The sequence below is a fragment of the Amblyomma mixtum genome, chromosome 7 (genome assembly GCF_055824585.1).
Source record: "Amblyomma mixtum isolate Tamu chromosome 7, ASM5582458v1, whole genome shotgun sequence".
In the NCBI taxonomy this organism is placed as follows: Eukaryota; Metazoa; Arthropoda; class Arachnida; order Ixodida; family Ixodidae; genus Amblyomma; species Amblyomma mixtum.
This window is the reverse complement of record NC_143018.1, coordinates 99,731,114-99,756,616: the sequence shown is the minus strand read 5'-3', so window position 1 is coordinate 99,756,616 and position 25,503 is coordinate 99,731,114. Positions and strand designations below refer to the sequence as shown.

The window sequence follows — 25,503 nt, the reverse complement described above, 5'->3', positions numbered from 1 at the left end:
GCCCAGTGTGTCAAGTACGATACAGACTCTGCAGGCGTCTGCAGTGTCCACTGCTGTTCGACCAAATAATTAAATTCTGGGGGAATTGGAGAAACCGCATTTTCCATCTTACTTGAACAGCTGCGAGACATGCAGCAGGTTATTTTAAACATCAGAGACTACGAATACGAACGCCACCAAGAAAATCAGCGAAGACTTCACACACAGTGGTGCTAGGTTAGTACTTAAGGAAATATCATTTTATTGGTGTTGATTTAGCATGTTGGCGTTAGCACGTGTACGCAGCGTAGAAAATTTAGGTTAATTTTGACTTTACTTCTGCAGCACTGAGGTTCTGTCCATCAACCTACTTCATTTTGTTCTGCGTCTGTGCAATTGGGCGGCTAAGAGCAGTAAAATGGTGGAATTACTGCTCTGTTCCGAGATGTTTCCTTTTGCTTGCAATGATAGCTTTAAGCACACTTAAACCATCTGCTTCTCGTAGGACCTGAGACCTTGCACGGTCCAAACTTGCTTGCTTAATAAAGTTTTCCATCCATCCATCCATCTCGTAGTACTTCCAACAACATTTTGTCGTTTTTTGAAGAGAAGCCTTTTCCTGCCTCGTGCTTTTCCTAAATACGTGGTTGCATTAGCATTGGTACTCGCGGTGCTACCGTAGGTATGATGCACTGGTAATAGTGGCCTGGAACTAGTTCTTCTTTTTCTCTACATTATTGATGCGTAAACACGGTATACCTGTGTTTGCGGAAATTGTCCGCACAATTACGTCCGAACGAATGGGTTTGTGCGAAAAATAATGGTACCATCGAATAGAGCATCAAAAAATCTCGTACGGGAAATCATGGGGTTGAGGTGGGTTAATTAGGTAATTAATGAAAGCCAAAAATGCCCAAAGCATGGGCGTGGCGGAAGCAAAAGTGGCGCCAAATTTGAAAACGCCGGAAGTGGGGCACCACGTGATCCAAAGTGCGGACGGAGCCAACGCGTGGCGAAAAATTTGAATATGAACCGTAGCGTGAAGTTTGAAAACTCATGCTTACGCATTTCTCCAATGCGGGTGCCGCAATGAATAACGTTTTTTCATTCTTGCGGACAGCAGTTCTATAGCCATCAAACAGGGCTCTCATAGCTTTTTTTTTCCAAACTATTATTTGTCACGGTTTAACGGAATGCCAGCGGTGGCACTGAGTTTGTTCACACATCAAGAGCCCGGAATTATTTTATAGTTTTGTAGTAAGGTAAAATTTACTAAACTGAAAGGAAATAATTAGAAGGGGCACTTAAGCTCCGCCTTAAGTTTATGACGTGATAGCTTTTGTGGGTTAATGTCGACATATGTAGAACTGAGCATTCTTTGCTTAACATTAATAGATCTCTAAGATTTGCCGTCGCGGTGGCTTAGTGGTTATGGTGCTCGGCTGCTGACCCGAAAGACGGGGCTTCGATCCCGGCCGTGGTGGTTGAATTTCTTTGGAGGCGAAATCCTAGAGGCCCGTGTATTGTGCGATGTCAGTGCACGTTAAAGAACCCCAGGTGGTTGAAATTTCCGGAGCCCTCCACTACGGCGTCCCTCACAGCCTTAGTCGCTTAGACCAGATCCCTGAGAGTCCTCATGCCTATTCTGGCGCAATGGTCCTGCGGTTAAGTGATGCGCCACTGCCTTGCGATGTCGCGTCGGAGGGGCGTGTTCGGTCTTTTCTCAGTTGTGCAGTCAGCATCGAGGACGAACGCTCTCGATGACTCACTAATGCTTTCGCCTTCACAGCACGCAAGCAGCCTTAAAGGTGCACTAAAGGACTCTGAGCTCTCCTTTTTACCGCGGAAGCTATATCTACGCGCTCCGAGCTATCAATGAAATTTTGAACTATTGTCCTGAGCAACCGATTTCCCTATTAAACCGGATCAAACGTCCCGGTCCCCGCCTTTCTTTTTGTAGCGAAGGCTACACTACGCGGGTTGAAGGAGCTTCGCGTCGTCTCTGCGCCGAGCATACTGCGCATACGCAGCAGCCACGTGACGTCAGGAGAGGCGCCGCCGCCGGGGCGCGCACTCCTCTTCAACGCTCCGCCGGTCGGCGGAGCGTTGGAGCGGAGTATTCTGGAGGCGTGACGGCACAGCCTCGGCAGACACGCTGGAGCCGCGTGCCCCCGCCGCTGTGTCTACGACTGCCGCGCAGCGGGCTACTGCGCATGCGCGAGGTATATAATGCGCGGGACATGCGGTTGATGCAGTGCGCTCTACATGGAGGTTAAAGAGAGTCGAGACGCTGCCAGTCGGCGGAGAAGACTGGAAAACCTCGATTCCTCAGACCCCGAGGTTGTCGCTTGGCAGTTAGCCGCTTACGCTACGTATATCTTGGCATAGCAGAGCTAAGCCCCTGCCAGTTTTTTTAGATTTTTTTTGAACCTTCGTCCTAGAGTACCAAGAGCCAACCAACGTGTGGAGTGAGTGGATAAACTTTATTGCGATAACTGTAATTAATTAGGCATAGTGAGGCGGCGTGGCCCCCAGGTGGGGCAATTGCTTGGGCCCACAACGTGATAGCGATTTGTTGCAATTTTGTTGGAGCGCCTTGGAGCCAGCTGCTTATTCCATCGGAGGTGTGATTTTCGAAAATGCACTGGTTGTTGTTCGGTCTGCGTTTAGCCATTACTTCTTTGTGGGCTGTCGAGATGGATCAGGAAAACCCGAGTGCAATGGAACCGACAAACCACAATCGAAACTAAGCGTGCGCTTCTGCCGGAGCAGGCCGAGGCTACCGCGCTTGGGCTCATCCCCCACGCGGCAGAAGGCGAGGAGAAAGCACAGTCTAACTGCTTGGGGTTTCTTTTTTGGCGTTATTTTCTCTGAACAACAATATGAACTAGTTTTATCAAGATATTACGTCGGCATGTTCGAAAGGAGTACTAAAAATTACTTCGACTCTTTTCAAGGCTCTCGTTTGCCCGCGCAAGCAAAGAGCCCACGTGTGTATTTTTTTGTAGGCTTGATTTGCGGCTGTGTTGTCTGCGACTTAAATTGTTTGTTCGCAAAAACCTAAAAAACAAAATAAAAGCAAACACTCCTCTATCTGCACGCGGCAGCGATTGTGGCTTAGCTCGAGACAATGGGCAGGCCCGTGCACTTTCTTTTTGATCCTTCCTTCAGTCGCAGCAACAAAGCGGAGCCATCTTCGACGGACTGAAAGGCCCTCCGCGCGTCCATTCACTCCTCCTACTCTCGGAGAGAATTGAGATTTGGTTTTAGGGAAGGAAATGGCGCAGTAATTGTCTCACATATGTCGGTGAACACCCGAACTGCGCCGAAAAAGAATTAAGAGGTGCCGTAGTGGAGGTCTCCGGAATAATTTCGACCGCCTGGGGCTCTTCAGCGTGCACTTACATCGCACAGCACACGGGCGCCTTTGCGTTCTGCCTACATTGAAACGGGGCCGATGATGATGATGCTAAGCGTTTAATAATATGTACAGAGAGGTTGACAAGGAAGCAGCCTCTAGTGGGCAGCTCCCCTTACAATAGTAGCTGGAGTCCCTTATTCTGGAACCACATTGGTCCGGACCGCCACACGAGCTCGCTGATAAGGGCTTGTTAGGCCGTTAGGTCCAGGCCACCTAGCAGGTCCGCCTCCCAGTCCTCTCGAGGATAGGGTTATGAGTTAGGGCTGAAAAAGAAGGATCTTGCTGGCATGCCCCAGACCATGTGGAAGGTGTCAGCCGTCTCCCTATAGGAAGACCAGAGGCCAGAGAAGGAAGGACCGAAATGTTTGAGTAATTCCGGGCACAGTAGAGTGTTAGTATAGAGTCTAAGAAGTATTCTTTCGCCCGCTTTTTCTAGCCCCTTGAGAGGAGCCGGGTACTGACGGTGCGAGTGCCGGTAATGAGCGGATATATCTTTCAACGTTAAAAGAAAACTGTTGTCCTGATCCAGCTCGGGAGGGTATACTTCGGGGGCCCTGTTAGTGAGTGCGCGGGCGGCCGAGTTGGTGGCCTCGTGGCCTGGTGTCCCGGAGTCCAAATCAGAAATCGGATCGCGGGCTCCTGATCCCGATCTGCTCTTCGAAGTATTCTTTGGGCTGTAGGCGCTATCCAGCCCAGCTCACAATCCCGACAGACCCCTCGCGAGTCGGATAAGATGAATTTAGATTGAGGGTGAGAGGCAGCCAGGGTGATTGCTATCTCATCCTTGTGGGCGAGCTGGGCAGCTACTCAGCTGCCTTTTTGGTGAGGTCATAAATCCGCAAGCGGAGTTTCTTGTTATGCTTCTGACGACGCGGCCGTCGCGGTCGGGTTCACACCAGCGTATTCCGGCTGAGTAGACGAACGCATTAACCATTGAACTACCGCGGGGATTCTCTCGGAGATCAGTTCATAAAAAAAAGGCGGATGCGAAGACAAATCTGATTAAATAGGCAAATTGGCCCCACAGGACAATAATTCGGGGTTTCTAAGAAAGCTCGGAGCGTGTAGGTCGAGTTCCCGTGGTAAAAATACGAGCTCAGAATCCTCTTTAGCGCGCTTTGAAGTCCCCTCTGAATTTTTTTTGCTTTCCTGCTTCTAGCTCTCTTAAACTAGCTTGGCCCGAGGGGAAAAGAAATGATGTAATCGTACACGCAGTACCCATCCCCGATGCGGAGTCCGAATACACGATGAACGACTTCATCGTCGTCAACGCAACTGCCGAAGACAGTAATGAGACCGCGGTAAGCGGGCGGGTGGTTGACCTGTTCGAGAGGGTGGTGCCTGGAGGATCATTCCAAGTGACGGAAGAAATCATGGAAGAGCAGGTGCCTCCTGGAGACATTCGAGACCTTGCTGTGACCGAAATACGCCCGGGAGAGAACGGCGCGCTTCTGGTGACGATCACCTGGACGTGGCCTGGAGCTCGTTTGACGTCTGGCAACGGTAAGCACCAAGTCAATGCTTGAAGAAACGTAGCTTTTACGATTGGTTAGGAGAATAAGCGAAATTTCTAAGCAAAAGCTGGAGTCTGCGAGAGGAACCGTGAGTGAAAAGGGTAAGGAAAGTATTGGTGCCGTCTTTACCAAAAGTAACCAAGCAGCCGCGTTGGCGGCTGGAGCGGGCTCGCAGTCGAGCGGTGGCGTTGCGGTCTCCAGCGCTGACCGCTGCTCCCCAGCTGTGAGCTAATCTGGCTGACGTAAACCTGCGCCCTAGTGCAGTATGACAGCGCTTCGAAATAGCTTGTCTCCAGTGCTACCCGCTTACCTTTCATCCAAGGAAGGAGTGGTAGGCGAAGGCTTAAGTCAGCCAGTTTGCGTTCTCAGCCGGAGAGCAGCTACCAGCGTTGGAGGGCGCAGCGCCGGCGCTCGGCTGGTAGTCCGCTGCCGACGCGGTCGCTCGGTTACTTTTGGCAAAGACGCGACATGATGAATCAGCTGCGCGAGAAGACCAGAGAAATGTGGAAATTGTTAGACACTTGAGGTTGACGGCATCTGTGTATGCCGTTTACAAAGGATATTGAGAATGTATTACTGCAAACGGCTCGGGATTTGAGGAAGAGTTTGAACGAAAAATGACGCACAAAGAATCTGCACTCTTGTCGCCCGATGCTTGTTGGCGAACGGTTTTTCTTTCACTGTAAACGGTTAGCTAATCCAACACGTTGCATTTAGCATACTGGAAGAAGGCACCGTAAGGTACTATAATTTTTTTTACGCAGCTTAATCCCCAGAGAAGCAGCGCAGTCCGTCGAGAAAGCCACGGCTGACTGAGCTCATATGAAATGAGGGGCAAGTGACTCAACCTGAGAGCTGTCCGCCTTTAACTATAATGTCTCCTATAGTGAACGAGTGAAAGTTAGGACGGATCGTGAGTGCGCATAACAATTCACTGACTAGAACACCCACTGTAGTGAGCGCTTATCAAAATGAGCATTAAGGTAGTAGTGGTGACCGCATATTTAAGCGTGCGCCTGGTATACGGGTGGAGCGTGGTTCGGCCCTGAGTGACGAAGAAATCGCATTTGTTCTTTACTGGGTAGCAGCTCTCGCCCTTGCCCGCTGCTCTAGTTTATCGGTGGAGAAAGGGGTGAACTGAGCGCTCGATCACCTTCTCTGTTTTATCACCATTACTTCCACTGAATTCCGCGCGGAGAGCCCTCTGTCTTTGACGTTGCTTATGAACTTGCATTACTTAGCGCGTAACATTTTTTTTTTAGATTGGATGATTCTCAAAATTTCCGCTTGGGTACCTTGGCTTAAGTCTTTGGTAACTTCATTGCATGCGAGCTGTCTACACTTTTGCTGTTATCTTTCATTTTGCTGGACATGGGGTGAAATGCTTGGTAAATAAAAGAAGCTATATGAACACACCTCGTGCAGACTAATAACCTAAGAGCCATGATGCTCTTGCACCAAGCTGTCCTTGGGTCGTTCAAGTGAAATCCCAGTATTAACTTCGACTCTCATTCGCTCCGAGTTCTTCGTCAAGCGATTGCCTTAATTAGAGGAGATCTGCGCCAATGAACGGGGGGTAAATATGACAATAAATGACAAGCCTTTCCCCGAAGATTTGCGCAGGACTGCGAGTCACGCAAACTATATTCTCTACGAACGGATCGCCTAGACAGCGCCTTCACTAGATTTTCGTTTCCCTAAACTAACTGATTTTTTAAAAATCAGTTAGTTTAGGGAAAATGATTTTAGTTTTTTTAAAATGATTTTTTTTCTTTAAAGTGCACTAAGTGGTGTTTTTTGTTTTCTTTAATTTGCATTGTTTGATTCATTGTGCTTTTGTTGTACTGCTAAAAGATACTTAACTTATGCAATCATGTTTGGATGACCATGTAAATTGCACACATGTACAAACTAGAGGTAAGATTTTTCTTGGTGTTAATAATGTGTTTTTCTCTGAATTGTTCTCTTTTGTTTTTTGTTATTTTTTTTTCTCGTCGCCTGTCACTGCTGCCCGGTATAGGGGGCTGCGGCTCAGCCAAGCTGTCTATGACAGCTTTTTCTGCAGCTCCTCTGTCACTTTCTGAGGCAGAAATAAAATTATTATTATTATTATTATTATTATTATTACTATTATTATTATTATTATTATTATTATTATTATTATTATTATTATTATTATTATTATTATTATTATTATTATTATTATTATTATTATTATTATTATAACTTTTTGAAGTGGTATTCATGGGGATTTTAAATGTTGCTCAATTTGAGAAAATATTCAGTGACTATAAGGAATTTTTGTACAATTAGAGTTTCGCAAGAGGTAAGCAGTGGTCGTAGAGTAACCAGAGTTTTACTGATTTTATAGTGAGTGTTGAATCAATTGCGGATACTTTACAGGACACAAGAAGTGAAGAAGATGGTCATTGTGGTTTAACAGTCGGCCAATTTTACTGTGACGCCGCAGGTTGTACGAGTGTTTCTTGATAAGTAAGGAGAAACTCGATAATTTATTTCACTTGGATGATGAGAATAATTTATTATCCTCAGCTTGTATTCACCGACACAACGGAGGCGGATAACATTGAGTTCAAAGGAGAAATACAGTACACTACTGACAAGAGCCCCCCACCCCCCCCCCAGCACTTTTTTTGATCGTGTGAAACGAAATGCAATGCTGTAATATAACGGGAAGAAATAAGCACCATGAGACTTAAAATTTACAGTCCAGGGTAACACACCTCAACTGAGCTAGAGAGGTGGCAGCGATAAAATAAGTATAGCAACTTGTTGAATAAACGTGTGATGAAATAAAAGAAAAATAAAAGAAATAAAAGGCTTAGTATATAGTTCATTGGAAAAGTGAACCGCTGGTGCACAAAGTAAGCCTGAACGGGTACGTGCTTGCGCGAAGAAGATGGGACACAATAAAGGAACACACAAGACATAAACAGAGCGCAACTTCCAACTGTAAGCCTGACGTAGTAAGCCTGACGAGGTCGAAAACGTAGAAGTATTTTGCATCATCGAGTACGGTGCTTTTTGAGCCACTTCGACTGCTTTTTCTGTGCACTACTTCGAGAGGGTTCTAGCTCAGTCGAAATTCTAGCTAGGTCGCAGCTTCTAAAAATACACGTACCTATTCGCGATTTTTCATGCTTTGAAATACCATTTATAGAAGCTTCCTTTAATGATATTGCAGTTAACTGGCAGATAGGAGTAAAGTAAGTTTAAATGATACTTATGTTTCTCTTAAATGAATGAGTGGTTCCGCTTACAAGTTTAGTTTGGTCTCTGAGGTTCAACATCTTCAAAATGCACATCAGCTATGTGGGACGCCAGAGTTGCGGGCCTCACATTGATTATGACCTCGTGGCGTTCTGCGGCATCTTCTTAAGAAGATATTGTAATCAGCAAAAAAATGTATAAAAAGTATAAAAGCTACACGCGTATTTGTTCAACTTGCGCCTACAGCTCAGGGAATGTTTTCCGGATTGTAAAAAATGGTAATGAGAGAGTGATCGAAAAAGTAGGCGTTCGAAATCGAGGGATACAGAGACCTCTCTTGCTGTTTATAACAGCGAGCCAACGTTGACATTCATGATTTGAGATCATTTTCTTTTTTTGTTGCAGCTTCTTCCATAGAAATTCGGGCTGGCAAGAATTATGGCAAGTTGAACTCGGATTTCGAAAAGCAAATGGAAATCACTCAGGCGAGTGTCGTAGAAGGTAATCTCGACCCGCTCCCACCACGTGTCAGGCACGAGGTGACAGTGTCGTTGCCCCGCGTCGTCTCCACCCCTCGAGCCGATGGTGCCACTGACTGGAGCGCCTACCTGGCGGCTCGCGCAATAAACAGCGACGGAGTGAAATCAAAGACATCCAATATCGTGCCAGTGTCTTACAAGGCACCGCCTGTGACGACCACCGTAGCTACTACTACAGTACCTACGACAACACAGGCGACCACGACTGTCGCAACCACAACAATGGGGACGATACCGCCTGTGAAGACCAGCACGGCTTCTACTGCAGTGCCTAAAACAACACAAGAGACCACGACTGCCGCAACCACAACAGCGAGGACCACCACTACAAGCGCTACCACTACCATTCCAACATTTACACCTCCCGACACCGAGGAGGGCCGAGGGACGAAAATTCCCCTGCTACCGCTGTGGGTGTGGATCCAGATTGGCGGTTTCGCAGCGGTTATTGTTATTGCCATTGTTGTTGGAGCGCTAATGAAAATGAGTTCGAAAAACCGCAGAATATATGATCTCCTTGTCGGCCGCAGCCACCGAAGGCAACAAGTGGCTGCTTAGCTGCGCAAGCGATAAAATGTATGAAAGATACGTGTGGCCATTCGTGGGGTAGCAATGCAACACGCTGCTACTTTCATTCTGCGAACAAATAATTGATTTCTGTCTAATATGGCCAAGGAGAAATGTTCAGCATGTTGATAAAATAAAGCTACTTACTCGAAGAAAAGGAGATAATCACTTGGTGCTTTTTTTTTCGCTGGCCAATGACCAACGAACTTCGTCAGTCACGCAGTGCTATTCCTTTCTGCGGCGCTGTTTCGATGGTGATTGATGGAAGGCAATTCTGTGTGTTGTACGTTTTTAGCACAAAGTAAAAGTGCCGAATGAAAGGGAAAACTGTTAAGACCATTCTACGACATTCAGCCTCAATAAACATGCCTGCTCTGTCAACTCTATCGAGAATGTAATCATAAAAGTCAAATACGCACACAAATAGGAATGCGTCCGGAAATAGTAAATTTTAGGCTCAAGAACAGGCCGGCAATAACTGTAGCAACATCTCTGGCATATGAACCTCTTCTTCATGACACATATTATGGCGGGAACGATACAACTATCACAAAGACGCGAAATACTGGGAACTTTCGCTACATTTAGCCCTGAGGGACGAGATATTCAACTACATTACGCGTGCAAGTCGAAAACAGTTCTCCTCAGTTAGTGCGAAGATGTTTCAGCCGCAAATACATCCAGCACTTAAGAGGAGGCCATATTCTCAATCATTCAGAAAAGGCTTTATTTCGTCAATGATAGGTTCACGCTAAAGTTTGTGACTGGAAGATCACTAGTAAGAAAACTTCCGTCAGAGCAGCTTATCACGTTTTTCTCTGAGAATGCAGGTTTTCATCACTTAGAGGCTATTTTACTGTGTATAGCATTTACACCGTCATAGATTTTGTACATTTTATCAGTGTTCGCATGAAATGCGCTCGACCGATTTGCGCATAAATATTTTACGCACAGAAATTGTCGAGCATGCAGCGTGTTGTTCAATCTTGGCCCGCAGTAGGCATTTCTTCACTTTTGAGAGTAGAGCAAAAGTAACATTCGTGCGTCATATTTCACCTGATATCGAGGTTATGTCTTCTTTTTACAATTTGGGCTCTGAGTGAATAACCGCAATATACACAACATTCAATTCTCGCAAAAATTCACCTTTCAGGGGTGCGTTTCACGCTAGCCATAATTGCGAGCAGCAGCTAGTGAAGTATCGACAGTTAAGCTCTTGTAAAACCTAAAACTATCGCTTCGAACTGATAGTATAATTAGCGAGACCCAACCTAACGACAGGGGCACTTTCAGCAGTCGCAACGCATGAAATGGCATGATAAGGTACGAGCATCTCGCATTGTAAGTCGTGACAGAAAGCAAGACATTATACAATTATTTTTATTATTATTATTTTCTTCGCTTCCTGTAAGCTAGCGCCCTTGTTCACCGGGTTCATGTTTTGAGGCTCGTTAGGACAGATGCTTGGGCGAGTTGGTATGTCACGTTCAAGGAGAACAGCGCTAAATAGACAAGGACTAAAGGAAGATACACACAGACTGGCGCTGACTTGCAACTAAAGGTTTATTGCTCTGAACGTGGAAATAAATAGAACAGGCTCCAAACAAAAAAAAAGAAATCATAGGGGTGATACACACTTGTCCATGCACACCAAAACCAAAATGATACAGCAGCATTACTTCCCGGCAGATAGAAATTCTAATTCTTTGGTTGACAACGATAAGGAGGGAATACTGACACATGCGTCCTTTAGCGAGGCAATTTCAGCGGCTTCAATGATTTCTCGAGTCAGCGTACTGGGGTGCTACTCAGCACTTTTGTTTGTTCGAAGTATGGCTGGCAAGTTTTGCTTTCACAATCTCGGTAGTGGACGCCGAGATGCCCTTTAACAGTATTATGAACATTGTAATTATGTTCTCGGAGTGCTTTTTCAGGCATCTGCCCGCCTGGCCAACGAACTGTTTTCCGCACGAAGGAAGTAATGCTGCTGTATCATTTTGGTTTTTATGTGCATGCCTGTACAAGTGTGTATCATCCCTATGTTTTCTTTTTGTTGTTTGGAGTCTGTTCTATTCATTTCCACGTTCCGAGCAACAAACCTTTAGTTGCAAGTCAGCGCCTGTCTGTGTGTATCTTCCTTTAGTCCTTGTCTATTTCGCGCTGTTCTTCTAGAACATGTTTTGAGGCCATGAAGAAGGCACTAGCCTCAAGGAGAATGTTGGGAAGCGAACGAGATGCCAGCCATTGCGAGACCCCGCAGCTATTCTCCAGCCTGTCTGGTGGCGCGGCGATGAGCGTTACGGCGAGCAGAAGGCAGCAGCCTAACACATCTGCAGTCTTCGGGACTGTGTGCCAGCCTCATTAGTAAAGCACCGAGCTTCCCGTCACCTAGCCTTTTGCCTATCAGGCTGTCAGGTGCAACACCGCTTGCAATCCACGTCAAGATGTGTGCTGCTATGAAGTAAACTGAACCTCGTCGATTCGTACACTTCCCAATTATTCATTTATGTTCAGCCATGGACCGTTTGCAATAAGGCAGTTCTGCATGCAGAGCCAACCAACCAGTTCCGTTTTTAAGTTCATCAAGGCAAATTTCTTCTTACTGGCCTCAGAAAATTTTTTACCTGGCCGTGATTGCAACTAATCCGTAATTAAGACAAGAAGAAAACTGCAGAAGAAGCAATAGTTGTGCAAAGTGATGATAGTTCATTGTGTGTGGTACAGCGCGCAAGAGTTGAAAGACAAATGGTTGAAGACAACAGTAAGGAGCACTGTTGTCTTGTGTCATTCGCCTTTCGACTGTTGCGCGCTGTAGCGCCCACAATGAATTTAAACAACAGGACACAATGAAAAAAGCTGGCACCAACAAACAGTTTTATTGAAACTCATAGTGTGAATTACAAATAAACAACGAAAAATAAAATGAACTCGAAATTAATGAAATTCGGCTACGTCTACGCTACAATCCGTCTGATGAGGTGTAAGGCGAAAAGCCGGTTGCTTTTGCATCTACAAAGCCTTCCAGCTGGAGCAGTTTTGGAGACCCCGTCGCGCTAGTAATTGGTCTCCCCTGAAGCTCGCTCGAATCAGTCAGAAATTTCTCGTACGCAGTGCACTTACGCGGGCGCCGACATGACCGCCGCACTCGGCCTCTACGTTCCAGCGCACTATTAAGACACGCAGCTGTCATGTATCGGCATCTATATAAAGACAGATAACCTTGCGTCACCCCGAGAGCGACTATCCACCCTTCCCCTACCCACTTTCCTACGTAGTACGAGAATATGCGAGAACCCTTCCACGGCCCATCCCCCAACCAACGAGAGCCTCGTGGGAGCACTGGCTCTCCCTAACACCCAAAGCTTACCAAACATATTTTATTTAAATCACCTGTTCGATATCGCTTTTGTGACTCGCGTTATATGTCTCAGAGTTATCAAAGTTAATAAATAAGCGCTAGGTAGCCGACATAAGGAAGTTTAACATCGAGAAAATCGAGCATGCGCTAAAGAATGGAGGTAGCCTAAAAGCAGTGAAATCAGAACTAGGTATAGGCAAAAACCAGATATATGCGCAAAGAGGCAAAGAGGGCAATGCCATTAGCAATATGGATCAGATAGTTAATGTAGCGAAACAGTTTTACACAAATCGATATAGTAAACAAAAGTTATCAGAACGGTATTGAGAGAGGCAGTGGAGCCCAGCAATGGGACATCCCGCCAGTAACGAAGGAGGAAGTAAAGAAAGCCTTAGGAGCAAGGTAAAGTGCGAAAGAAGCTGGCGAGGATCAGGTCAACAGATTTGAAGTACGGAGGAGAGATTACGCTAGGAAAACTAGCCACCCTGTATACGCAATGCCTTGTGACCTCGAGCGTACCAGGAGCTTCTAAGAACGCCAACATTATTTTAATTCATAAGAAAGGAGACGTCAAGGACTCGAAGAATTACAGACCGATTAGCTTACTGCCAGTTACCTGCAAGGCATTTACTAAGGTAATCGCTAATAGAGTCAGGATGACCATAGACTTCAATCAACCAACTGATCAGGCAGGCTTTCGTAAAGGGTACTCGACAATGGACCATATTCACGCTGTCAAAATGCGCAGAATCTAACCAAACCTCATATATAGCCTTCATTGATTACGAAAAAGCATTTGACTCAGTGGAAACGTAAGCTGTCATGCAGGCACTGCGGAATCAGGGTGTAGAAAAGTATTATGTGAAAATATTGGAAGATATTTATAATGACTGCACAGATACCACGGTCCTCCATAAAGTGAGCAATAAAATTCTAATAAGGAAACGTGTCAGGCAGGGAGACATGATCTCGCCAGTGCTATTCACCGCCTATCTACAGGAGGTATTCCTGGGCCTGAAATGGGAACAGGTGGGGAAAAGAGTTAATGGAGGATGCCTATGTAATTTGCGATTCGCTGATGACATTGCCTTGGCAAGTCACTCAGGACATGAACTGCAAAGCATCAATGAGTTAGACAGGCAGAGCGGAATGGTGGGGTTAAAATTAATATGCAGAAAACCAGAGTAATTTTCAACAGTATAGTTGTTCCCAATTGGTAGCGAGATGCTGGAAGTAGTAAGAGAATATGTCTACTTAGGGCAGGTAGTGACCGCTGATCCGGATCATGAGAGGGAAATAACAAAAAGAGTAAGAATGGGGTGTAGCTCATATGGCAGGTTCTCACAGACCATGAATGGCAGTTTGCCAATATTCCTCAAGAGAAAAGTCTACAACAGCTGTATCTTACCGATACTCACCTATGGGACAGTAACGTGGAGGCTAACAAAGAGGGCTCAGGTTAAGTTAAGGACAACGCAGCGAGCTATTGAAAGAAAAATGTTAGGTGTGACGTTAAGAGATCAGAAGCGGGCGGAGGGGGTTGAGGGAAAAAAACGCGTGTTAATGACATCCCAGTCGAAATCAAGAGGAAGAAATGGGGTTGAGCAGGGAATTTAATGCGAAAAGAAGATAACCGCGGTGGTCCTTAAAGGGACAATGAGGAGAAATTGAAGTTAACTTGCATCGTCAGAATACCAGCTCCTGATTACAAAAACGCCACTCATACTGACAACAAAGCTCTTGTAACGTAGAAAAGAGAAAGAACCAAAATACAGGTATCGCCGCCACAGGCCAAACTCGCAAGTACAAGCGTAATGACGTCATAGGACAAAACAGTGTTGCTAGAACCAATAGTTCTAGCAACACTAGGACACGAGAAGCCACAAATCACCGAGGCGCAGCAAATGCATGCGCAAGTCTCCTTGACGTCGCCAGATGGCGCCACGTACCCGACAGCTACGCGCGCTCCTGCAGCATCGGGACCAATCAGCGCCTGCTCGCAGCAGTAGGCGGGCTCCCGGTATGCCGCTAACGGTAACAAGGTACACGGTATGCTAAATGTGTCTATTTGTGAGAACTTCGTTGACGACTTCGAGAACTGGATCCATTGTAACGCTGGCAAAACGCCGGTGCAAACGTAAACGAAGCGATGGCCGCAACAGCCGATAGATGCCTTCAACGTGCGGCCGGCGGTAGCTTTCTTTTCGGCTGCTGCTGGGCCGCACTGCTGGCCCTCCGAAATCACGGAGTCTGCGTTACGTCATGAGCACGTCATGTTTTACGTCACTTAGTCCTGTGTCGTCATAGGAGAATCCCAAGTTTGAATCAGAGCGGCGGAAAAAACTTTCTCAACTTCGAATCCAAATTTCCTAAAAATAAATGCATCTTTCGCTGCCGGCCAAGTGGCAACTAAGCCATGAAAAGCCAAACTATCGGATTTGCTATAAAAAAATATTAATAGAGCTGTCCTCAGTGTCCCTTTAAGAGTGACGGAGTGGATTCCAAAGCTATCAAAGGCAGCTTGTGCATCAACAGAATTTTTTGCGCCCCCTATAGAGTCTGCAGAATCTGTCGTGCATAATTTGTCCATCAACATGTTTCAGGGCATCTATTTTCAAAAATACAAACCACACCTTTAGGGCAGCAGTGTTTAATAGGTGACTAAGTGCTCGTGTGCCTTCTCTGGACATTGTCGTGAGAGAACTTTGTGCTGATACATTCGCTGTTCTCACTCTTCGCTTTTCCTTAAGATACCTTTACGACCTCTCCACAAGGCAAATGGCAAAGGTCGTGATGGGTGAATACTTATCCTACCCATATATTTGCAGCCTTACCTAGCCTTTCTTGACACCACCGCACTAAAGTGAATTCAGCGGATGTAGTCGAGCCCACTTATAACGGCCGCAGGCAGAATGAAGGCTTGCTTATTACGAAATGGTGCGGTGCTACCGTCAAAATATGCATAAGGGCGGTGACAATTCGTGGCAGATACAACGAACATCTTTGGCCGCATCACTCGGTTATAGCGAACGAGGAGGCACCGAAACTACCCCCGAAGTTGAAGAGGTCATGCTTCCAGTAAGTGCGGAGATGAAAGAGCGCTCTCAACATCCACGACACCACCCCGGAAAGTACATGTCGACCCAAAAAATGCAATAAGAGGCGGCACTGCCATGTGCAGCGCTAACCGGAACGTCCGGAGTCTGTTAACACTATAAACTGTGCCTTAAACATGGTAACGATATGCTATAACTCCCTACTGAGACAGTAAGTAACCGCCGGCCAAGTCCGCGTCGATGGCCTGCGAGGGCAATCATTGCCTGCGTGCTCGCCGGCTGGGCAAAGCATCCCAAGTGGAAGAAGTGCGGTGCGCCGTGCGCTTGGTAAAGGGGTAGGTTCGAAAGCGAAGCTACTGACCATGGTCGTGGATCAACCAACAGCAGCCATTTGAGAATTTTTAAAGCTCTGCTGGCCATGCTGGTCAAGTGGTATGCATAGCCTGCTCAGTCGGCTCCATCTTCTCCGCTGCTGCCACGTGCAGGCAGCGTCACACAGCGGACAGTGCTAATGACGCAGTTTGTGTCACGCGCGCAGCGCTGCATTCGTCGCTGCATGAGCCCAGGAACGACAGAAGAAATTCAAAAATACACGTGACCAAATGCATGTAGGTTTGTGGAAAAGCTTCGATGGTTCATAGCTGGACAGATGTTTCCTTGGATAACTGCGTTCCTGCGGACCACAAAATCGCAGAAGCGCATGCTGTGGCGGAGACATTGAACACCAAGTACGAGAACTCCCGTACTGCCAGGAATCCTATTTATGTCGCATACCTGCCACCAGCTGCCGTTGACACTTCCACCATGATTAGTTATACCCCGTCCTTAAATTTTATAGTTGGCAGCAAGGGTCGCTCCTCATCCCAGCTCTTCTGGCTCGGAGACTAACCAGCCGCTGCTGCGATTCAGGGAAATATTAACACATTATAGCGACAACCACCGCCTTTTCCCGGCCCCTGCAAAAGGGCTGAGTAAGACGGAGGAGCAAACTTTAAGGCGCCGGCAGACAGGTGCTCTACTCTGTCCTGCAATAATAAAACATTACGATCCTAACACGGATGGCCGATGCTCACACTGTGGGGAGACCTGTGATATCTTCCACATGGTGTGGGCATGTACTCAAAATCCCCACCTCCCCCCTTCCCCTACCCCTTCCAGAGAGGCATGGGAGACTGCCCTACTCAACTGCTCCTCGCTTGAGTCCCAAAGGGCTCTGGTGAAACGGGCGAGAGACGGGGCCTCGTCATGCGGTGTCCCGGACTAGGGACGCCGACCATGTAGCGGGGCCACTCTGTGACTCCCAAACTCTTTTTCACAAAATAAAAGTTTTCACCACCACCGACGAGAATTAAATGATCGCCCTAGATAGCCTGGAAAGAGCCGCAGCAGGCTCTGCTTTGCACAAGTAGATACGCATAATGCAGTGTTATAAGAAACGGTACTTTTATAGGCCTTAGTATTTTCGGGTACTATACGGAGAGTCCACTTACAACGAACTTCGGATACAACGAACAGAATCCGCGTGGCCGTCAGGTTCGTTTAAAATGGACTTACTTTTGAATGGCCCACAAAAACCTTTTTCAGGCTTCAAACATGGACCTTACGTGTTATGCCGCACCTTCGCGCCAAGGACAATTGGAGGCGTTTGTGCCGAGGTCAATGAATAGCTACCTTTGGGAGCAACGAGCTGTGACTGACGAATAAAATACTTTTTTTTGTTATGATGCTGTGTTTTCTTTGGGACATAGTTCAGCAGTCTCCTAAAATACATTGAGATAATGCACTTCACTATAACATTATATCTGCCATGAAAGACTCTGGAATTCCGTTTGAGGTCTTCGTTTCATAGGACCGCTTAACGTGTGGAAAACCCGCATGATGGATGAGTATACGTAGAACCGCCGCGTTCAACGATGCCACTGTTGAAAGAACAGTGCTCTTTAACGGAGGAGGAACATGCTGCGCACGTTCAATCTACTGACTGTTTCCGGAATTTTGATGTACGGGCGGAGTCAGGGAGGCATGGTGGCGTGGGGCCTTATGCCGAGATCAAGGAAGGCACGAGGAAGGTCAAAGAGGTTCCTAATATTCCATGCGACAACGATGAAAAGAAGCCTCGGAGATGGCCGAGTAGCCTGAATCCCGGAAAGAATTCAGGGGCACTTTGACTGTCTAAAGTGCGTAGAGGCGAAAGCGTTTTCCGCACTACTTTGACTGCTTCTGTGGCACTGGTGGCGTCACATGTAATTGGGTACTAATTACTAGGGGATGACAAATAACTAATCAATGGTTAATTACTGATTACTGCCTGAATACTAATTAAATACTAATTAATGACGCTTAAGCTTCGCCTTTAGGAGTGGAACGCGACAGCGTGTTGTAGCGCTGTCAGGGAGTCCAGGGAACGCCACTACCCATTCCCACCCGTTTGATTGTAAAACATTTTATTCGCCGGGAAGAGCTTGGCAAGAGGTCGCGTTAAGTGGTCGAGAGTACATAGCCCTCGACGACTTTGTCAGCCCACTCCACCGCCAAAACTTGCGTTCTGGGGTCAGAGCTAGCCAGCACGGTCTCCCACCGCTCGAGAGAAGGAGCTGTAACTAGATCACCCGGAGGTGGCTCTATTTTGCAGTCCCACAGGATGTGATCGTAGGTAGCACGTTGGCCACAGTGTTTGCAGTTTGGGTTGTAAAGATCTGGATAAATGCGCGCGAGGAGTGATGGGGTGCGTATCGATCTCGTCTGTAGACGACGCCACGTAACCTCTTGTTCTTTACTAAGTCTTTTGTCTGGAGGGGGGAAAATTCTCCTCTCTGGTTTAAAATGATTGGTGAGATCATGATATGTGATCATGGAGTCCTTCGTGAAATTCAGGGAGCCAGACTCATCCACTGCCCGGTCGACGAAACCTCGGGCTTTATTGTGGGCTGCCTCGTTCCCCGGATTCCCCGAATGGGCTGGGACCCATATCAATTCGGAATAATTTGGTGAGAATTTGGTTGCGTTAAGGATTCTAAGGGAGGTGTTTGTAATTCGCCCTTTAGCGAAATTATTGATACCCATTTTGGAATCGCTGAAGATGATGCTTCCTTGGGTATGCGCTAGGGCGAGGGCTATAGCCGCCTCTTCTGCCGTTTCAGAGGATTTCGTTTTGATTGTCGCCGAGACGATGTGGTCACCATTCTCGTTCACAACCACAATTGCAAAGGCATTGGTATTTTTGTATTCTGCTGCATCTACATAAAGTGTTCCAGCGCACTGTCTGTATTTGTTATGTAAGGCTTTGGCTCTTGCTTGTCTTCTACCCTCATGGTGTAAGGGGTGCATGTTTTTGGGGAGTGGTTTGATTAGTAGGGCCGTCCTATAGTCGCGGGGTAAGTCTACTTTAGCACCGTTATTCGTAGGTTGAAAGTTAATTCCGAGCCTGGTAAGAATACTCCTGCCAGTTCTGGAATTGGCTAATCGCGCTGTTTGAGCCATTAAATGGGCTTCTTTCAGTTCATTGTAGGTGTTATGTATTCCTAACCTCATAAGCCTTTCAGTTGAGGCATTTAGTGGGAGTCCTAACGCAGCCTTATAGGCCTGCCGTATCATACTATCCAATTTGTCCTTTTCTGCTTTCGAAAATTTGAGATAAGGGGTGGCATAGAGTATCCTGCTTAGCGCAAAGGCCTGCACTAGTCGGCATAAATATCTTTCCCTCACCCCTTGTCTGCGGTTAGCTATGCGGCGGATTAATCGCGCCGTCGCTTCTACCGTGCGTTTTAGCTTAGTGAGTGTGTCAGTATTCTTTCCATTTGTTTGTAAATACAACCCCAGTATTCTCATGGTCTCTACCTCTTTGACAGATCGTCCATTAACATAGACGTTTATTTGCGGGGGGGTTGTCGTGGTACGCCTACCTCTTTGTTCACGACGGATCACTAAAAGTTCAGATTTTTGCTCAGAACAAGTGAGGCCGGATTCCCATGCGCATGCCTCAATGATGTCCACTGCTGCTTGGAGTGTGTCTTCTATGTAGCCTTCGCATCCTTTGGTTACCCAAAGTGTGATGTCATCTGCGTAGAACGTGTGATGTAGGTCTGGTATTTGTGCCAGTTTGGGGGGAATTTTGATGAGGGAGAGGTTAAAAAGGAAAGGGGACAGGACGGAGCCCTGTGGCGTTCCTTTACTTCCTAGTGTGATTGGGGCGGACTCTATTGTTCCGACCGTTATCACTGCTGTTCTGTTAGTGAGGAAGGATCGGATGTAGTTGTACGTCCTTTCTCCGGGGTTGATTTCTGACAAGTTTGTCAAAATGGCTTTGTGGGTGACGTTGTCGAAAGCTTTAACAAGGTCTAAACCCAATATTGCTTTCGTTCCTGTTCCCTCGTCAGCTTCAATTATGTCCTTGTTAAGCTGCAAGAGTATGTCCTGGGTAGATAGTTGGGCCCTGAATCCTAACATTGTTTCAGGTAGGAGTTTCATGTCCTCCGCATAGTTTTGGAGCCTATTGAGGATGACATGTTCCATGAGTTTGCCTAGGCATGATGTTAATGAAATTGGGCGTAGATTCTCAGTGCTGAGTTTCTTACCCGCTTTAGGAATAAAAGTGATTTTCGCGTGTTTCCACTCTGGTGGTATGTTGCCTGCATGCCAGTATTTGTTCACAAGGTCTGTAACCGCCGCGATCGACGTTGCGTCTAAGTTCCTGAGAGTCTTATTTGTTACTTTGTCTGGTCCTGCCGCAGATGTTGTCCGCAGTTTTCCAATTGCGTACCAGACCTCTGCGTCTGTGATGTCTGCGTCTAAATTTGGATTAGGAGTCCCCCGGTAGTCTGGTTGTGTGGTACCATCATCCGTGTTTAGATAACGTTCTGCTAGCTCTTTGATTAGGTCTTCAGTTGTACCCTCATATTTATGTATGAGTCTGTACAGTTGACTTTGTTGCACGGGACGTGTTTGTTCTGGGTCGAGCAGGTGTCTTAGAAGATGCCATGTCTTCTTATTTCCGAGCTGTCCATTGACGCTTTCACATATTTGGTTCCATTGTTGTGTTTGGAGAGTAAGTGTATGTTCCTCGATTCACCTCTCGATTTCAGCGATCTTTTTGCGTAGTCGCTTGTTGTGTTTTTGCTTCTTCCAACGTTTTTGGAGGCCTTTTTGTGCCTGCCACAGGTGTAACAGTTTTGAGTCTGCAATCTGCTCCTCCTTCTCAACTGGCACCACAACGCTAGTGGAGCTGACATCCTCATTCAGGGAGATAACCCAGTCGCTAAGGTTAGAGATCTCCTTTGGAGCTGTTTTGTCGCGAAGTTGCCTGAACTTGTCCCAATCCGTGGTTCGTATTTCTTTTGCTTTGTTTTTAAGTTTTGTCGTGGGGAAGGTGATGCTAAGGATGAAGTGATCACTACCAAGGTTTTGCCCGGTGTTGACCCACTTGGCGTCCTTGACGTTTTTAGAGAGGGATAAGTCTGGAGATGTGTCGACACATACACTGTTACCCATGCGTGTGTGGTCGCTCAGGTTGTTTAGCGTTGTGAGCCCTAGTGACTGTATGATTTGCCAGAGCAGGTTCCCTTTAGGAGTTGCTTTGGTATATCCCCATGCTGGGTGTTGAGCGTTGAAGTCTCCCACAATTATTAGTTGAGCCCTAGCAGCCAGCTTTACTGTGTTTATCAACAAGTGTGGGAGTCCATTGCCTTTGTTTCTGGGCGGGTTGTATACATTAAGGATGAAGAGATTTGAGTCTCCTTTTTGCCTTGGTACTATTTCAAGTAGGGTGTAATCTTCTTCCGAATCATTTATAAAATGTTGAATTGCGGTGATATTTCTATGCACCAGAGTGGCTGTGAAGGAGCCGGCTGCGTTACTAGTATCATAATGAGGTGGCAGATATGCTTTATAGCCTGGCAGTGTAGCCCTGCCGCTAGCTTCTTGCAATGCAATCACGTCTGGGGTTGTAACAGACGGTGCTTGTTGGATGTGGAGCTGCAAGTGGGCCCGCTTGCGGCGGAAGCCTCTGCAGTTCCATTGCCAAATTTCAAATTTTTGGCGTGGTGCCATGTTGGGTTATAGATGGTTGTGGCGTCGTGGACAGATCCAAGATGGGGGGTAGGCGGGCCTCGATAGTTGTAAGCCTATCCATTATTTGCTGCATACACGTGGCTATTTGGGATACCTGTCCCTCTAGTGTTGCAAAGCGAATATCTATCTCAGCAAATTTGGTAGTAACGAGGCCTTGGAAGGTTGCTTGTTCTGTTGATATAGCGCTAGTTCTCTCTGACAGAGTATTGATGTCTGCCCTGAGTTTGGTAGGCGCTTTCGATGGCTGCGGGGTGTCGGCTTCCGAAGCCTCGGCCTTTCGTTTGGATTCCTCGCCTTCTTTTGTAGGAAGCGGTCTTTTAGGTGCTATTCTGGCGTCTGTGTCCGTCGCGTTATGGGCCGAAGACTGGGACGCGGTGGAGGGAGTGTGGCAAATGGCGTCTGTTTCCATCGCAATATTGGTCGAAGCCTGGGACGCGGTGGGTGGCGTTCTAGCCGCAGTGGCATTCTGTACCTGATGCGCTTGTAACAGGCGTTTAATGTCAGCCAACTCTTTTTTAAGGCTGGCAATTTCTCTGTCTCGGGATTGTAGTTGTATCTGAAACTCCTTCTCTCGAGCGTCAATAGATTGGGAGGCCTCTGCTGGCCAGCTCACCTTTTTGTTGGAGCGGCTATCGCTGCGTCCGCGGCTCGAGCTTCGCTTGTCGTTCCCTGCTGGGTTCCCCAGGGGCGGGAAGGAGCTGGAGTTGTTCCGGCTGTGGCTGCCTCCTTTTCCGGTAGCACCCTGTTCCTTCTTCCTGGGCCTAGACTGGTGTCCGTGTAGTGATGAGTCGTTGTCCCCTTGCTTGGGTGCCTGGTTGCCATGGGGCGTTCCTTGTTTGTTCCTGTTGATCAGCCGGAATTTGCAGTTCCGGCTGCCTGTGTTGTGGCCCCCGTTGCAGACGATGCAGACGGGTTGGCAGGTTGGCTGTTCTCCCTCAGGTGGAGGCGAGTGATTTTCTCCGCAGCGGCGGCAAAGGTTCGTTGTAGGTTTGTAGCAGACGTCGGCCCGGTGTCCTACCCTCCTGCAGTTGTAGCATACTTCATGTTGCTCCCTGAAGGGGTGGACCCGAAAGACGCCGCACTGATAGATTACTTGGCTGGGTAGCTTCTTTCCAAAAAAGGTGATTTGTATTGTTCTGGACTGTCCGATCCTTCGGGCATCCACAACTTCTATTCCTTCGTTTCTGTTTCCGAAGCCTTGGCGAACCGCTTCGGGCGAGTCTCCCGCGTAGGCGTTGTAAATGACCCCTTTTACCGAGGCTTCGGGCGCCGCCACGTACGACGTAACGTTGTAGGTTTGACCTTGGAGGTTCAGTTTTTCAATCTTGGCGTATGCAGTCGCCCGTTGACGATCGGGCGTGCATAGCGTGAAGGTGTTGTTGACCGTATTGACTCTGATAATGTCTTCATTCTTCACCGTATCATACGGCAGCCTGGACACCTCGCAGGCGCAGAAGAGTAGTAGTCCGGGCGCAAAGTCCCTCAGATTCCAACCTTGTGGTCGGCAGACGATTTTGTAATCATCGGTTGGTAAGCGCGGGAGAAGTGCTTTCTTGCTGAGTGCAAGTAGCTTTTTCCCGTTCTTTCGCGATGGAAAATTGGAATTAGACTTGCCTTGGCCGTGCCCCTGCGCAGGCTGGTCGTTGGTTGATGCGGGCCCTTTATTCTTCAGGCCTCGTTGTCGGTCGCGGTACCGAAGAATGGTTTCCCATTTTCCGTCCTCGAGCTCCGACGCTGATATCTTCTCGCCTTCCACGGCGTACTCCATCTTTGCAGGTCCCTGGGAGCTCAGTTCCCGGCGGAGAGGTGACGAGCTAGGTCGAGCTCGATGGCTAGGCCGGTAGTCAGCCGGCAATATGCCTAGGTGTCCGTAGATTGGTAAAATCCGGCTTCAGCAGGCACTGGACAATGGCCCGGATGTCGTCCAAAATATTCGAGCCCGAAGGCTGACTCTTTCCCATTCCCACCCGTTCGGCGCGATGCATTGACGTTTGAACGCAACGCTTTTTGAGGAAAGGAAATGGCGCAGTAATTCTCTGTCATCTCGGTGGACACCTGAACCGCACCGTAGAGGAAGGGAGGAAGTGGGAGTGAAAGAAGAAACACAAAGAGGGCCCGTATTGAAGAAAATGAAAATTGTATTTGAGGAAGGGAAATTACGCAGTAACTGTCTCACATATCTCGGTGGACACCCGTAAAAATTCAGGATCGGAGGGGGGGGGGGGGGGTGCACTTTTCTGACCTAAAGTGCGGTCACTGATGTGTGGTTAAGATGTTAAGCTTCGCCTCTAAGAGTGGAACGCGACAGCGTCTTGCAACGCTGCCAGGGAGTCCATAGAATGCCATCGCGCATTCGGTTCTACGCCTCGCTCGTCGGTAAATTGGTTTTTGAGGAAAGCAAATGTATCTGTCTCTCATATCTCGATGAACACCTAAACCTCGTCGGAAGGGAAAGGAGGAGGATGGCAGTGAGCGAAGACACCGTATTCACTAGACGCGCCTTTGTTCATTCCAAACCATCGAGCTGGCATGGCGGGGAGAGAAAGAAGAAGACGTTGTTCGAAGCGGACACTTGATGTTGCTAAGGCTTATGACAGCGTGGAACACACGGTCCTTCTTAACAAACTTGCACAGCTACATCCACCGCACTACATTTATGCCTGGATTTGTGAATTTCTAAAAGACAGAATGTTCTTCTGTACAGACGGATCTTTCTGTTCTAATACTTATGTCCAATCCAGAGGTGTGCCGCAAGGATCTGTTCTGTCACCGCTGCTATTTAACATATTGGTTCGAGACATCCCCATTCATCCCAACATTACAGTATTTGTATACGCAGACGATATAGCTTTTTTCGCCTCAGAAAAGGATATTCATGCGCTTTACCAGTCTTTGCAGGCATACCTGACTGCTCTTGAAGATTGGTTGGACCAAATTAGTTTATCACTTAATGTGAGCAAGTGCGGCGTGCTGGTATTTCCTCCAGACACCCCTTTGTACATCTCGCTAGTCTACCGTAACACCCCAATTCCGCAGGTGGAGTCGGTTAAATACCTAGGTATTATTTACGACCCAAGATTGGACTGGCGCCAGCATATTAAGAATAATGTTATTAAAGGCGAACGTGCTCTAGGCCGGCTGACACGGATAGGCAATAAAAATTTTGGCATGCGTCGCGACACCTTACTGTTACTCTATAAGGCTTATATGAGACCAATTCTGGAATTCGGCTGCGTCTTATTCTCTGGCAGCGCAAACTATAAGCTGCAGCCTTTAGCCTTACTGGAAAGGCGTGCCCTACGGCTATGCCTAGGGCTCCCAAGATCGGCTTCCAATGCTCTCCTTTATCTGGAAGCCCGTATTCCCGATCTATATTCCCGCTTCCAACTACTCACGGTGCGCACTTTCCTCAGGTCCTTTGACCCGGCCCCCGGTGTCAATGCTCCCATTTTTCTATCCCACCCTCACCTGTTTTTCTCTGCTCATTGGCCACGTTATCAGCTCCCGCAAGTTCGGTTTACGCAGAACCTGTTGGCCACGCTTCAGGTCGATCTGACCTCCTTGCAACGAGTTGCTGACACGCTGGCTGATCCCGTCTTCTGTTACGACCATATCTTTCCATCCCATGCAAAACACATGCCCGCAAATATCCTAAATGGTCTTCTGGCTGAGCACTTACAGCATTTTCCTGATCATGCAGTTCTCTCCACCGATGCTTCCGGGTGCTGTGAGAAGGCGGCAATTGGGATATATTCACAGGATCAGGCTTTCA

General features: G+C 47.4%; 1 protein-coding gene across 1 annotated transcript in view; it reads left to right on the top strand.

Annotated features, from left to right (window-relative positions):
* LOC149336963 (calcium-activated chloride channel regulator 1-like) overlaps window positions 1-9,242 on the top strand; it is a 33,564-nt gene extending 24,322 nt beyond the window's left edge. Inside the window, exons 12-13 of the mRNA XM_089554792.1 lie at window positions 4,616-4,903; window positions 8,551-9,242. Of these exons, the coding sequence (XP_089410918.1) occupies window positions 4,616-4,903; window positions 8,551-9,242 (980 nt within the window). The remainder of the gene's footprint in view (window positions 1-4,615; window positions 4,904-8,550) is intronic.
* Window positions 9,243-25,503: the final 16,261 nt, after the last annotated feature.